Below are 12,746 nucleotides of genomic sequence, written 5' to 3'. Positions count from 1 at the left end.
GATAAATGTTACACAGAGTCTAAATGTACCAAGTTAAATAATACCATTATATTAACAGTATGCCTTAGAATATATTAATCATTACATAAAATATCCCAATATCAACTCTTAATGGATTGAATAGGTTCTATAGCTACAGAATGTGAACATATCAAACACTGCTAGTGGATGATGATGACGTTAATGATAATGATAACAGTGGTAGTAGTAATAATAATAATATTGAGAAACATGTAATGGAATATATAAATTCTAAATGATTAATGGAAAATCTCATATAAAGATGTGAAACAAATACTAACAAAGAGATAGAGGGGCTGGCCAGTACTTACCTCAGCTCAGTACAGCCAATAGATACACAAAACAGAACAGAAAATTTATATTCCTAGCTTTCGGAACTTTGTTCCTTCATCAGGGAGGAGAGAGGGGAAAAAAGGGAAGAAGGGAAAGTGGATTCAGATACTCACAACCGAGGTTATGAAGCAACAAGGGAAGGTAAAGAGGAGGGGTAACAAGGATGGAGGCACGGTTGTCAGAGGGAAGCCGAAGAATATCTTTGGCTTCTTTCCCTGTTGCTTCATAACCTGGGTTGTGAGTAACTGAATCCGCTTTCCCTTCTTCCCTTTTTTCCCCTCTCTCCTCTCTGATGAAGGAACAAAGTTCTGAAAGCTAGGAATGTAAATGTTCTGTTCTGTTTTGTGTATCTATCGGCTGTACTGAGCTGAGGTAAGTACTGGCCAGCCCCTCTATCTCTTTGTTAGTATTTGTTTCACAACTATATAAATTCTAAAATAGAGCAGATATTGCGAACTCTAAAGATAAAGATATGAACAGTTAGACAAAAACACCAAATAGAATAGATCTGTCATGTTTTAAAACATAAGATAGTGAAAGGATAAGTATGTAGAATTTTAAACCTAATGATCTACTGTTAGTGTGTTCTATTAACTGCATTGAACCTCCTCTTTAGAGTGAGTTGCTTCTCTGCTTTCATTCAAAACAACTATACCGAAGTATAGATTCCTAAAAAGAAAGATGATGAGACTTACCAAACAAAAGCGCTGGCAGGTCGATAGACACACAAACAAACACAAATATACACACAAAATTCAAGCTTTCGCAACAAACTGTTGCCTCATCAGGAAAGAGGGGAAGGAGAGGGAAAGACGAAAGGATGTGGGTTTTAAGGGAGAGGGTAAGGAGTCATTCCAATCCCGGGAGCGGAAAGACTTACCTTAGGGGGAAAAAAGGACAGGTATACACTCGCACACATACCCATATCCATCCACACATACAGATGGATATGGGTGTGTGTGCGAGTGTATACCTGTCCTTTTTTCCCCCTAAGGTAAGTCTTTCCGCTCCCGGGATTGGAATGACTCCTTACCCTCTCCCTTAAAACCCACATCCTTTCGTCTTTCCCTCTCCTTCCCCTCTTTCCTGATGAGGCAACAGTTTGTTGCGAAAGCTTGAATTTTGTGTGTATATTTGTGTTTGTTTGTGTGTCTATCGACCTGCCAGCGCTTTTGTTTGGTAAGTCTCATCATCTTTCTTTTTAGATATATTTTTCCACGTGGAATGTTTCCCTCTGAAGTATAGATTCCATAATTCAAAATACCCTGTCATGGTGGAAACATTGCAGCGTGTGCATTATAATTTCAGAAGAAGTTCCTTTGACAAGAACTGTAGTAAGTATGGTAATTTTGTATCATAGATTCTGAAGGAGGTTGTTAAAACAGGGGAACCAATGGATATTGAATAACTTGTGTTAGATACGATTTAAAACATCATTTTGTAAATTGGGGCCTTACCCTATAATATATTCTAAAACATTTTTATGTTATATTAAATAACTTCTCATTCCATGAATAATGTTCACAGTGGTGACCTTGATGCAATTGAGAGAATTGCTTATGAGTTCTGTGAAGATGAAGCCAAGAACGGAGTAGCTTATGTTGAAGCTCGATACTGTCCACATTTTTGGCTGGGCACAACAGACTTCCATGGGAAATTAAAAGGTGACTGCTTAACTGTCAGCACATAGTATCGTGCATATACCTGAATAATTATGGTATTTCATTCTATTAGTTTATACATATGTTGTTAAAAAAACTGTTATATGGCCCTAAGTGCTAATGCTATTGCTGATTTTTACATGAAAAATGCTTTTTGAATTACTTCTTGGTCATCACTTGAATCCTACCAAGTGCATCTCTCTAGATGTATTGTTTTGAAGAAATTATCATTTACTCAACCACTTCCCCCATTTCCAGTACCCGGCACTTTCTCATTACATACTTTGAGAGACATGCAGTTATCCATTTTAAATAAGAAGTTTCAAGTGCTAAAAAGAAATCACTGAATTTAATCAAAGAATGGTAAGGTTCTAAAATATTGTACTATTTTCCAACATTCAATAAAAGTGATGCAATTTGCATACATATCTTTGTGAATGATTTTATTTAGATAATTCTTTCTTTTCATTCCTACAGTTTTCTAAGTTGTGTTCCACATGTTTTCCTTTAACTGTCAGTTTGCAGCCATCTTTGCATGTTTCTTGCAGTCAGACACTGATTTTCACTTTCAGTGGGTGTATTTCTCTTCTACTGCTTGCCACTTTATTTCATTACTTACATCACATAAAGTTGTTTGATTGACATGTTTGAAATAAGGTAGTCAAACAGGTGCTCCAATAGTTTTTGAAACACATCTGTAATATTCAGAATCTCTTAATGGAAATATTTGTCTTTATAAGCAACATCAATTTTTCCTTTTTTATGTTCTTTTCCTCATACTTATGGTTCCCATGTATGCCTTAGGTTTCGTTTCAGACTTGTTATTCAAGTTTCAGTATTAGCTGTTTTTTTTTTAAATTTGAGTATTGACCATTAGTGTAATATTACTTTCTACACATTTCCTGTAATTAAAACGTGTATTATTTCTCTTTTTGTGTCAATTTCCTACATACGTATTGATGGAGGCATTTTGAAAGTTGCTGAAAACTATGAATTCTACAGTATTTTTAAAATTTTTTTCCTGTCTTCTCTGCTCTAACTGTTGTTGTTTCTGAAGATGTTAGGTGGAAAGATCAGAGTCTTCAAGTCAAAACTCAGAGGTGCTCTTTTTTGTGGACGATAGTTGCCACAGAGCACTCCCCCCCCCCCTCCCCCCCATTCCCCCTTTCCCACACCCTCAACAGTTGTGTGTAGCACAGGGGAGGAGCTGAACAAAAGATGCTGTCCATGACGAAATCTTGAAGCCATGTAGGTGGACAAGGATAATGTCACATGCAGGAACAGGAAGGTTTCTCAAGTAGGAAAATTTGTCAACTGGAGTGACGTCCCTGAGCTGCAGGCAGAGAGGGACAAGAATAGAGAGAATGCCATTGCTCAAGAGTTTGGCAGCTATAGGTACTGCTCAACATCTGGAGGGAGCCTGAGGGAATTCATAGCTGTATGTGAGTTGTCAAGGTGTTGTGTTGAGTTAGCAGAGAGATGATGAAAATGAAGACAGTGCCATTTTGAATCTTGATGGAGAGCTCATCAGTGTTAATGTTTGTGATGTTAACAGCAAACACTGCATCAAGTGGGGGTGAAGGAGTAGAGAGGGAGGTGTCACAGGGAGGGGTGAAATCATAGCACAGTTCACAAGCTGTGTCTCATAGGGGAGGCTCGATGTCGTTGGAGGGAGAGATGTTGTTGGCCATGGTAGGTGAATCTGTAGAAACAGTCAGATGTTGGTCATAAGCTGACAACCAGGTTCACATTACCCTATTCACTGAGACTGTTGGTGTCTGCCGTTTAGTAGTGTGTCTAATGTGTTCTGTCCATCATTGAAGACCTTGTGAGGGCCAAAGTATGGAGCCTGGAGAGATTGCCAGATGGAGTCATCACGAAGCATAACATAAGCACAGAGGGAAGAGTTCTTTGTAAATGAAGACTCATGGTAATGAATGTGGTTTCAGTAGAGGAGTGCAGAAGTGCAAAATATATTTGCAAACTTTATCAACTAGAGCAGGGAACTTGTCATTGTTTGGGAGGTAAGAGTGTTTGATGAACTCAGCAGGAAGGATAAGCAGCTCACCATACAGGATACCGACAATCAATACTTGTAGGTCCTCTCTGTATGTGGCGCATATATCCAGGAGGATTCATGGTAGTGCCTCCAACCGGGATCTGCCGTGACAATTGAGTGCTGCCTTGAGGGTGGGACGCCAATGCTCCAAGAGGCCACTGCTCTGTGGGTGGTAGGCAGTGGTATGAAACATGTCAACATTGCACAGCACACATAGTTTGGTGAACAGAGAGGATTCAAATTGGTGGCTCTGATCAGAGGTTATTGATGAGGAGCAACCAAAGCAAGAATTCCAAGAGTTTATGAAGACATTGGTAACCAAATCAACCATAATATCAGATAGAGGCATGGCTTCGACACACCTCATGACTCAGTTGTTGGTTGAGAGTGTATATTAAAAGGCCTCAGAGTGAGGGGGTGGGCTGACAATGTCAATATCTAAATGATGTAGGCGTCCTTTGGGGGTACTGAATTGCCCTAGAGGGGGCTGTGTATGTTGTTCAACCTTACTTCTCTGGCAAGGGATACAGACATGCATCCAATCACAAAAATTGTTCTTAATTCCCAGCCAGATGAATTGCTCAGCAACAGTTTCATAGTGGAATTGATGCCGGGTTGAACGAGATTGTGCAGGGATGCTAATACCACTCGCTGGTGAGGGGGAGGTACAACTGGTCGGAGGGTAGCCGTCTACGTGTTGCACATGATGGGAATGTATAAGCCCAGTAGTGGGTGTGGCTCAAGAGTCAGTGCACATTTTGTGTCCTTCAGTATGTCTACAGGCTCCGTTTCATCAGCTTGCAGGTAGGCCAACTTGTCCTTGTCAATGGGAGACATGATAATGTTCACCCAGGACAGGTTGTCAGTGACAACTTTGTCAGAACCATGTATATAGCACATGTCAATGGAATACTTCCTGCCTGATTAGGTGCTTGGGCCACAGGCATCAGGAAGGAAGGTCCTTGTCAGGATTGTGGATGGCATTTACGAGCGGCTGTTAATAGGTAAAGGCAGTAACTTCACAGCCTCTGATATCATTGTGGAAGTGTCTTACCATCTCATAGACTATGAGGAGTTCACAGTTGAATGTTGACCACTTGAAGTGGGCAGATGAAAGTTCTCTGGAGATAAATCTGAGAGGCTCAGTGATATTGCCAATGTGCTGTTGCAAAACAGTGCCTACTGATGTACCACTCATGTCAACAGTGGCCAAGATGTAGGTGTCAGGTACTGGGTGTGCCAGTGTGATGGCATGGGTAACAATAGACTTGAGAGCCTCAAATGCTTGCATCATGTCATCTGTCCAAGAAACTTCCTCTTGCTGGAGGTGTTTCTTTCCAGTCAGAGCATAGGTAAGTGGTGTCTGGATGGAAGCACTGTAAGTTTATAATGCCCAGGTATCTTTGCAGTTCCCAATAGTCTGTGGGTAGTAGAAGTTTATGAATAGATTCAACCTGGTTGAATGTCAGTCAGATGCTCTCAGCTGACACAGTATAGCCTAGGAAAGTTACACTGTCATGAGTTAGTTGTGACTTCTTGTGGTTGATTTTGACACCATTGTAATGGAATGTGGCCTGGACTTGAACCAGATGCTGTTTTGTGTTCCTCAATGGTGGAGGAAAAGATCAGGATGTCATCCAGATAGGCATACATGATGTGGGGGTTGAAACATAAAGTATCAATAAATTGCTGCCAAGTCTAGGCTGCATTTTTGAAGCCATAAAGGGTAATTAGTACAGTCTTGGGGATGTTGTCCTCGGACATGCAAATTCGTTGGGAAGCTTTGCAGCAATTGATTACACTGAACACTTGTGCTCAATTGAGCAGTTGGATGAAGTCCTGAATATGTGGGATAGGATAACTGTCTATAATAGTGCTAGAGTTCAGAGCCCTGTAGTCCCCACACAGATGAAACAAACTATCTTTGTTCTGGGTAAGATACATAGGCAAGGCTAACTGCTATCTGGTGAACATATAATACTGGCATCAAGTAGCTCACTGACAGCTGTTTTAGCATGGCACAGTTTTCTGGGATTAAGGTGGTGAGCATCGTGTTCTATGGATGGTTCCTTCATTGTATTGATTTTATAGCAAGAACCATCAGCAACCACAGCTGTGAGTGCACTATTCACACCCACAAGAGAAGTGTCACTGTCAGATTCTGAAGGGTGGGTGCACCAGCAGGAAGCACTGGGGAGCAAAGTGTCACTGACCTTACAGTCCTGTGGAGGAGGTGGCACTAGAGAGAGCACTGTGTCATTGGAGCACAATGAGTGTGCCTCAGTGAGCTGACAGAGTGTCTCATGAGACTGTGCCAGTTGCACAGATGCTGCATCAATCTGTTGGGGAAGTACAGCATTGTGAGCTTATGGAGCATCAGAACTGGTGCGTTAAGTATAAGCTTGACCAATGATGGGGTGAATTGAGCTGTTAAAGTGAAGCACTCAGAGAGAGAGCTAAGGAGGGGTTTATCTGTGGTGAATAAAGGAGAAGAGCTGAATGAGCCTGGGAGATGGAGGCATACTGCAGCAATGAGGCAGACTGGATATTTGGTGATAAACCAAAATGTTTAATAAAATCTCTACCAAGCACAGGTTAATCAATGTCTGCAACATGGAAAGTCTGGGTAAAATTTAGATCAGGAGTGAGATGCAGCTGAAGATCTGCTGCGCTGAGGACATTGATACTTGCGTTGTTAAGAGCACACAGAGTTAGCTTGGCTGGAAATGTGTGAGTGGGAGCTAACACAATAGGTATGATGCTAGCCTCTGCACCCATATCAATCAGAAATCTTAAACCCAATGTGTGGTCCATTACATAGAGACGATCACTTGGACTGGCAGTGTCATTCACTGACTGTTGTTTCATAAGGCACAATGTGGGAGTGATGAGAATCAGGGTGTCTAAACTTATTGCAAGCAGAATTTGGGAATGCACAGGGAGGTTGGAAGTTCTGTGTTGCTTTTCCAAATGTAGTTTGGAACCAGCAGAAGGGGTACACAGATTGGGGGTATTCTGTGCTGCTTGTGTGTCCTCTGTTTGGTGTCAGCAGTGTGCTCAGATGAGACTTGGGTGGTAATTGGAAAGGGTTTTGGGCTCAGCAAAGGCAGTGCATGGAGATTGCCATCAGGTGGCTATGTGTCTTCCAGAAGTACTGAATGTGTTCTCACACAGCTTCTGCCAGCTAGGTGAGTTGGAGGGGAGGTTGTGGGGGGTCATCAGTAGTTCCAACCTTTTCCTTTGCATGACCACAGGGGTTAGTGAGAGGATGCTGTAGGCCTGGTCCATGAAGTGGAGCTTAGTCTCCAATGAATCTGAAGCATGAGAAAGTAGTTGTAGCTGCAGCTTGTATGGAAGCTTAACCCTTATGCAGTCGCGTAGCTTTTCGTGATGTTAATAGTCATGTGGGGTGTTGCTAACACCCCAAATAAAAGTGGCTATAATGACATTGTTGGGCAGCATATATCTGATATGAATATGTTTACTTCACAAAAGGCTATTTAGAATGTTATCTCCCAGTACATTATCATTTTGTTTAATAATACTTTAGTGTTAAATTGGGTTATTTAAAACATATGCAATAATTCCCATTTTCTTACAATATTTTGTTTAATTATTTATTTCTAATATTCTTCATACTGTATTACAGGTATAAGGCATTATACATATAATTAAACATTTGTTCAGTCAACTCATACAAACATTTTATGAAATCAGTCACTATCACTGGCTACAAGGGGTGTGTTATTGTTACACTTGTCACACACATTTCTCATGTGCTTTACACACATAACTTTCAAACATCGAGCACAGTGCGATTTAACTTTTATATCTTTACTGGGCTTAAGTATTCTTTGTTCAGAAGGTGGTGCACTGTTGATGTCTTCAACTCCCATCATTTCTGCAGCTTTCTTTCTAACTTGTTTAGGCAGGGAGTGAGTGGCTGCTCTCTTGCACACTATGGGATTTACTAATGACCTTCCGATGTCAAGTAAAAACATTCTTTGGGAAATCCTCTCATTGTTGTTATTTGCATATATGATGAAGGTGTTAATACAAGCAATGTCAATCATTTGGAAAAATAGGGCAAATGGCCAGTGTCTAGTTTTTCTTGAGGTTGAATAAGTAGTGCACATTTCATCTATTGTGGCTGCACCTGTTTTGGTCTTATTGTGCATTGTTATAATTTCTAGTTTCTTTTCCTCCACAGTATTAGAGTCAATGGCACCGTCATGATACAAAGATGAAAGGATAATAAAGTTTTTGCCCTTCTTTGGCACATATTAAACTATGGTGATATTCTTTCTTAATCCAAAAATGCTGTTTCTAAGTTCATGACCTCTCGTGCAAACAAAGTCTGGAGGGAGCTCCCTCTTATCCCTCTTATTCTTTCTAAGAGTTCCTACTACTGTAAGTTTCTTTTTCAGGAGCTCTTCAGCCAGTGATATGGAACAAAACCAGTTGTCTTGTGTCACACTCCATCCTGTACCTTCAATAGGCCATACAAGTCTATTTTCTATCTCCTTAGGCGAGTTTGACAGTGCAAAGGGACCCTCTGGCTGTTTCTCAACATAGATTTCCATCCCCAAAGTATATCATGTTCTTGTATCACATAAGGTGATAATTTTCAAACCATATTTTGCAGGCTTGCTTAGTATATACTGTCTGAAACTGCATTTTCCTCTAAATGCAACCAGTTGTTCATCCACTGTCATATATTCAGACACAGTGTAGTTACTGACACAGTTTGACATGAATAATTCAAATACTTCTCTGAATGCAGCTAGGCGATCAAGTTCTCTACGCTGTGGTCTGTCTTGAATATCATCAAATTTCATTGTTGCATGAAATATTGCAATTCAAAAACCATTTGTGTCCCATAAGTCTTCCAGGTTTTGGTGTCCTGCCCTGTAATGCCCAGCCAATATCAACAGACCCAGAAGAGATTTGATTTCTTCCTCATTTGCTGGTTTGGCATCATGGTCTCTTGTAAAATTTGTTGCAATGTGTTGTATGTTAATATTTGAGCATGATGTAATTGTTCTAATTATTATGTCATTTATAAATATCAAAAAACAGTCCACAGCAGTTTTCACAGATTTTGTGATAGCTTTCACACCAGGGAGATGAATAATGAGGTCTACACTTCTAGTTCTTACGTTATGACTAGGACAACTCCCAATAAAAAATTCATGCTTGCTTTCATTATACACTGCACTTACTTGTGCTTCCAGTTCCAGGTTGTCTTCATCCTCCGTTTCTGTGTCACTGTGATGAGAGAGAACTTCACAACTGTCAGTTTCCTACTCTTTCTCTTCTCCTCCTTCAAAAGTTTCGTCTAAGACCTCTTCCAGAAGCTTCCACACTCTTTCTTGTTCTATTTCGTAATGATAAATAGCTGTTTTAACTGCAGAGAATGACAAAATACAGGCAGCTGCTACGGAACACAACTGTGCGCTTTCTCACAGCACTGCAACATGAAGAGTTGTGTGGGGTGCCAGCAACACCCCAAGGCACATTGTTGTGTGTTTTCTTGGAACTTGCGCTTCCATTGTAGATTCTATTGTTACTCAAAGCTTTCGTATTATGTCCTAGAAAGATACCAAACAACATGACATTATACTCCTGTCTATTATGCAATAATCCATTGATAAGGATGACTGGTGTGTTCTGAATACTCCGCGCGACCACTTAATGGTTAATAAGCCACAAAGTTCATAACATTATGTCAGGCATGTATTCCACATCAACTAATGAAAGTAAGTGGTGCCCAAGTTGAGCTCTTATCATTTATAATCTGATGATTAACTTTAATTGAAGGGTGTGAAAAATGCTCAATTATGATGCAAGCCAAAGCAATGAACTAAAATTTGTACCAGCACTGGGGTTTAAACCTGGGTCTCTTGCTTATTAGGCAGATGTGCTAACTGCTGTGCCAAGTTAGCACTGTGGCTACCACAACTGCATGGATTACCTAAGTATGTCTCCCTCCCTGATACAAATTCCAATTCACAGCTCAGGCCATTGCTTTTCCCCTTCTAAACTTGCATCAGTATTGCAGAGGCTCTCCAATACTGGAATAGCACCTTAGCGATGAGCAAAATGGGGTTAATCCTGCTTTGGCCTACATCATTATTGTAGATAAATGTAAGACTCACTATGTCGCAGGAACTTCATCTGTATAGGATGAATAAATGTTTGATTGTCAAATTTTTGGCCAAAAAGTCATCCCCAATGTCATGGAGGTTGAAGAGGTTGTCAGCCAAGGTAAACCAAGTCTGGGGGTTGTCTTTCAGCAGGGGAGGGCAGTTTAGGAAACCTGCCAGTCAAAAAATGCTGTGTAGGTGAAAGACCCAGAGGCTTTGAAAGTGAAGAGGCACTGTGAGTGGCAAAATCTTGATTCAGTGATGGATGTTGTCCCAGGAAAACATTGGCTGAAGTCGTCATGGCGGGGGGGGGGGGGGGGGGGGGGTAAGATGGCGACCACACTCAGTACATAACCCTGTAAGCATGCGAGCATGGTTGACTGATGTGGCAGCAATGACCTTGGTTGTTGAATGCAGCAGCAGTGTGCAGTGGGCTGTGAGATTTTGTGACATGGAATAAGATGCGAAGTACACAGAACTGGAGAACATACAATACCTTGATGGGCTTGACGAGTGTGGTAGTTAATAGTTTGCTGGCCACTGAGTGTCAATGTCAATGTACGAAGGACATTAGCCCCACATTGCGCAGTAATATCAGGTCCAAAAATTCATTGGTCTGTGGATCTTGTGAAGTGCTGAGATCGATGTGTCCTTGCATAAATACCACAGACAATGCACTTGGTTTGTGCCATTGTGAACTCCAATAGGTTAAAGAGCTCCCTTGTGTTGCATGAGGAATGAATTGTCCCTGTTCCATTATAACACAGTTTGTGGTGGGTGGGACACCTTAGATTCAAAATACAAAGGCAAAATGTGATAGAGAACACAGAATCTGGTGCATTGTATGATGAATGACTCACAGTACGTAATGTGCACACACCACACAGTAGACAGTCACCGGAAACATGTGAGAAATGAAAATTGGTCTGAGGTCACCAATGTGGTAGGTTCTGTCCCTTTGTTGTATGATGCAGAAATAAAAATCTCCAACATGAGATAAGTTGTGGAACAATTTATTCACTAGCTGCATGAACACACGATGAACAAATCTGAGAAAAACCCAAGCAATATGAATTAAGCAAAGAATATAGAGATTAGAGTCTCCATGTAAAGACCCAGAGGTGCTGTTTTTGTGTTTTATAGTCACCACGTAAGAATCAGTACCATACAGCTTACGTATATTTTATTTGGGTTTGCCATCACTGCACAGTAACAGTATTATTTTTTTTCTCTTTCATTTTGACTAGATAGTAATTCTTCTTTGGACTTTTGTAGTCCTCTTATGTGATCCTGCTCCCTATTATGCACCAGGAAGTGTGAATCCTTTGAGATACTGTATTTTTAATCACAAACTAAATCAAATTCCTGATTGCTTTTGTCAGCCTGCTTGTAGTTAAGGTCTCAATTAATTAATATTTTGAAATTAAAAAAAATAGCAGTATACCAAATTGTGTGGATGGGCTTCTGAATGGTTACAACACATTGAATAAAGCAGAAGCCTCTTTGAAACAATTGCTGAAATGAAGTTATAATAGTTACTTAGTGCATACAGTTTGTCATGTGTACCTGTGTTATTCAGTAAGAGATGATCTGTCCTTTCAATAATTGCACTGGAAGGTAGATTTTTTTCTTTTATAGTAGCATTTGCAACTGTCAGAGTGCAGCAGTGCCCAGTGCTGAGTTGCACAGGAAATTGTGATATGAGTAAAATAGTGAGAACTCTATAATTAAAGACTTGTTCTCTGATTAGAGTAGTACTCATCAGTAACCACTTGTTCCTTTAACATGTGAAAATTAAGGTGTGAGTATGGGTAGTACAAAGTCGAAACACGACATTATGGGTCATTGCATCATTCCTTTTCTCTCATAAAGCCTTTCCATTTTCTCCATCCACTGTTATGATATGTCTGCCTTGCCCGCAATTTCTCCATTATGTTCTAATGTTCAGTCTTCATTTCCAATTTTTAATTTCTTATAGCAATGTAGATGTGCTATAATTCTTCTCATCAGTGATTTACTACGTCACAAAATAACAAAAAGTGCTATCACACACAAGTTCATTTTTAGTTTCCTCTTTTCCTCCAATCCAGAAACTGTTGCTGCTTATTTCCAGTGACCCCAATACTTTTCAATATACCTTGACCACACTTATTTGACAATGGTATCTTCCACTACAGAACATCCATGGGCTTCTGTGGATACAGTTCAAAAATGTATAATATTGATACTCTTTCCTTCTCATCCTGTCCAGTAAGTCTCCTCTAACCCGCGGTTCAGGGCAACTTTTCTGAACTCTAACCCTTTTCCAAAACTTCACCAGTACTTTTCCATCATCCCTCTTCCTTCCCCTTCAGTTCTTCTGCCAGAAGGAAGAGCCACTGGCTCTGAAACCTTGCAAACTGTATACCTTTTATAGGTGTGTTCTCCTGCCACCACCTGATGAGTAGATTTTTTGTCTATCAGTTACATTATATTTTCAAAAGTAATTAATTGTCATTATTTTTACTCATGATATATTACATTGCA

At 40.3% G+C, this 12,746-nt stretch overlaps 1 protein-coding gene across 1 annotated transcript in view; it reads left to right on the top strand.

The window, feature by feature from the left end:
- LOC126236422 (adenosine deaminase-like) overlaps positions 1-12,746 on the top strand; it is a 105,719-nt gene that overhangs the window by 75,310 nt on the left and 17,663 nt on the right. Inside the window, exon 4 of the mRNA XM_049945725.1 lies at positions 1,882-2,018. Coding sequence (XP_049801682.1) covers positions 1,882-2,018 — 137 coding nt within the window. The remainder of the gene's footprint in view (positions 1-1,881; positions 2,019-12,746) is intronic.

Source organism: Schistocerca nitens, chromosome 2 (genome assembly GCF_023898315.1).
Source record: "Schistocerca nitens isolate TAMUIC-IGC-003100 chromosome 2, iqSchNite1.1, whole genome shotgun sequence".
Classification (NCBI taxonomy): domain Eukaryota; kingdom Metazoa; phylum Arthropoda; class Insecta; order Orthoptera; family Acrididae; genus Schistocerca; species Schistocerca nitens.
Note: the sequence above shows the minus strand (reverse complement) of the source record. Positions and strands in the feature narration are given on the sequence as shown.